The 2671-nt window shown below is 55.7% G+C and overlaps 1 protein-coding gene across 1 annotated transcript; it reads right to left on the bottom strand.

Moving 5' to 3' along the window:
* Positions 1-210: 210 nt before the first annotated feature.
* Positions 211-2671, bottom strand: LOC112617681 (26S proteasome non-ATPase regulatory subunit 8-like). Its single transcript, XM_025374391.1, has 3 exons — positions 2052-2671; positions 462-534; positions 211-342 (listed from the first exon to the last, which is right to left on the bottom strand). The coding sequence occupies exons 1-3, from the start codon at positions 2409-2411 to the stop codon at positions 236-238; spliced, it is 540 nt and encodes a 179-aa protein (XP_025230176.1). The 5' UTR covers positions 2412-2671; the 3' UTR covers positions 211-235.

Here is a 2671-nt window from a genome sequence, read left to right as displayed (position 1 = left end):
TGGGCAGAGGGGCTGCAGTGTGGGAATGGGTTGGGGGAGACTGACTAGAGACCTACAAGCCTGGATCACACAAGCCAAGTCTCAGGACCTCCAAGCCAACTCCTGACCCTAGTTCTGAGGACAGAACTAAGCCAGGAGGAGTTCCCAGATGAAGAAAGAGGACCCACGTGGCCAGAGCCCCAGAGGTAAAGGAGCCGCCATGCAACCACCCCCCAACTGGGGGCAGGACCCATTCTCACTTGTAATCAAAGTAGTAGCATTTGAGCTGGGCCATGTAGCGCTCGAAGGAGGGGATGTCCTTGCGCAGGATGCTCCACTGGGCTCCGATCTCCAGTATGTCACCTGTGGGTGACAGAGTGAGCTCTCAGGAGGTGACTGAGGTCTCTTCCCCAACCACCACTGCTACCATTCCTGCCATAACCCCCTGATCATCACCCCCCACTAACCCCAGTGACACTCACGGGCCAGAATGAGCTGCTGTTTGGTCAGCTTGGTCCCTGTGGTTGGCAAGAAGTTGAGCTCCAGAAGAACTAGCTGATGGGGAGGGGAGGGAAGAAAAGATGAGAATTCAAATACAGATGACTTACCTGCTCTATGCTTTGTTCCTCCCACCTGGAAAATGGGGCTAACCATCATCCTGACTCATGAAGAGTCCTTTTTCTTTTTTTTTTTTTTTTTTTTTTTGAGACGGAGTCTCACTCTGTCTCCCAGGCTGGAGTGCAGTGGTGCGATCTCGGTTCACTGCAAGCTCCACCTCCCGAGTTCACGCCATCCTCCTGCCTCAGCCTCTCAAGTAGCTGGGACAACAGGCGCCTGCCACCACACCCAGCTAATTTTTTTTTGTATTTTTAGTAGAGATGGGATTTCACCTTGTTAGCCAGGATGGTCTCGACCTCCTGACCTCATGATCCTGTCTTGGCCTCCCAAAGTGCTGGGATTACAGGCGTGAGCCACCGCGCCAGGCCGAAGAGTCCTTTTTCATAAAGCACTCAGAACAAGGCCTGAGCACACAACACACGCCCATTTAAGATTACATCACATTACAATTATTAATAGCCCCACTGGGGAAACAAGGAGGGACACTCAGTGCCTGACCCAGTGGAATCACACGTCGGGGGGGGGGGGGACACCAGCACATTCCATTCGTGGCTGATCTTCCCCACCATCTTTTGGGGAAGGGGTAGCTGGGCTATCCCCAAAATCTGTATCTGGGAGGGGGAGGTCCAAATCTCCCCACACAGTTCAGCCCATACATTTTTCCTTAGCAGACACAGCAGCTTGTTCCAAGCCACTGGATTTATACTCCCTCCCAACACATACTTGGTCTCAAGCACTCTGAGCCCCATATTCTTGTTCTCTACTTGTAAGAATATTTCTTCTAGGTTCAGTCCTGCCTTCACAACTAGGCTGCCCCCTCTCCCCACAGATGCGAGCCTAAGCCCCAGATCTCTCAGATCCTAACCCAGCCTGGTCTTAACCACACACCCTCTACACAGTCCACCTTTTCAGTCTCATTCTTTTATCATCCTGGGCAGTTCTCATTTCCTACTTGGTCTTGCCTGGACTCCACCATCAGGAAAAGAAAGAACCCCAGTCCTGCCACTCCGACCAGTTAAGCCTCCAAGCACCAAAACTCTAACCCCTCACTCATTCTGCCATCCCGAGTCTTTCCATCATTCCCCCACCACGCCCGCGTAGGTCTATTCCAGTCATCTCTCACCTGAAAAAAAAAAAAAAAAAAAAAGTGTAGAGACAAGAGTCTTGCTTTGTTGCTCAAGCTGATCTTGAACTCCTGGGCTCAAGTGATGCTCCCCCGCCAAGTGCTGCGATTACAGGCGTGAACCACCGCGCCCTGTCCTCTCTTGCTTCTTGACCCCCTCCGGGCCGCCACTCTGGCTGCTCCAAATCTTTCGCCCCGTCGGATCCCCCAGCCCGCCTCAGTCTCACTGGCACCGAGGTGTATTCCGCGGCCCGGGACTTGGTTGGGTCCAGACACCTCGTAGCGCCCCCCACGCCCGCAACACTCGGTTTCCTGGGCCTGCCAACCTTACCTTTAGCCGGCCCAGCTCTTCCCCGCACTTGCTAAGATTGGGGCTTTTACGATTCCACTCGCCCTTGAGTTGCTCGTACATGCCGGTCGCGGCTTGTAGGACAGCGCCCGAGGTCGCCGCGGGCCCCGAGCTCGAGAAGCCTGCCGCCCCGTTCACCGCCGTGGCCGCCATGTTGCGTGATGCGGCAAGCCGACCGCCCGATTTACGGCAACGCCGCCTACAGACGCTCGCCCGGCGGAAATGGGGCCGAGAGGTGGAGCCCAAGGCCCGGGGCGGGGCTACAACCTGCCTCCGCCCGCCACGGGTAGCCCGCTGTCGCTCTCGAGGTGGCGCCCTCGGAGCCCTGCCCTTAATGAACATGTCAGTTGGAGCTCCGCCTCTGTCGTTACGCAAGATGGTGACCGGAAGTCGGCTTTTGCCCTAACTGAAAATGACAGCTGTCTCAACGCCGCCCTACCGCCCCACCGACCTCACGGTTCCAGTAATAAACATGGCTGCCCTGGCTTCAGTCTGAGTGTTCGGGACGCTACGTAGCTGTCCTGAAGGTTCCGCCTTCGGGGCAGCGTCTCCAGCCAATAGGTGGCGATGTCGTGCCGTTTGGAGAGCTGTGTTTTACTCAT

Source organism: Theropithecus gelada, unplaced genomic scaffold, assembly GCF_003255815.1.
Source record: "Theropithecus gelada isolate Dixy unplaced genomic scaffold, Tgel_1.0 HiC_scaffold_328, whole genome shotgun sequence".
Classification (NCBI taxonomy): Eukaryota; Metazoa; Chordata; class Mammalia; order Primates; family Cercopithecidae; genus Theropithecus; species Theropithecus gelada.
The sequence above is the reverse complement of the archived record's forward strand: the minus strand, read 5'-3'. Positions and strand labels throughout refer to the sequence as shown.

What these genes read in the sequence shown, in the direction of transcription:
- LOC112617681 (XM_025374391.1), bottom strand. Translation starts at nt 2,411, where the DNA reads ATGTTCATTAAGGGCAGGGCTCCGAGGGCGCCACCTCGAGAGCGACAG. An exon ending in AAGAGCTGGGCCGGCTAAAG is followed by an intron (nt 535 to 2,051) that starts GTAAGGTTGGCA and finishes CCTCCCCATCAG; the next exon opens with CTAGTTCTTCTGGAGCTCAA. An exon ending in ACAGCAGCTCATTCTGGCCC is followed by an intron (nt 343 to 461) that starts GTGAGTGTCACT and finishes TGTCACCCACAG; the next exon opens with GTGACATACTGGAGATCGGA.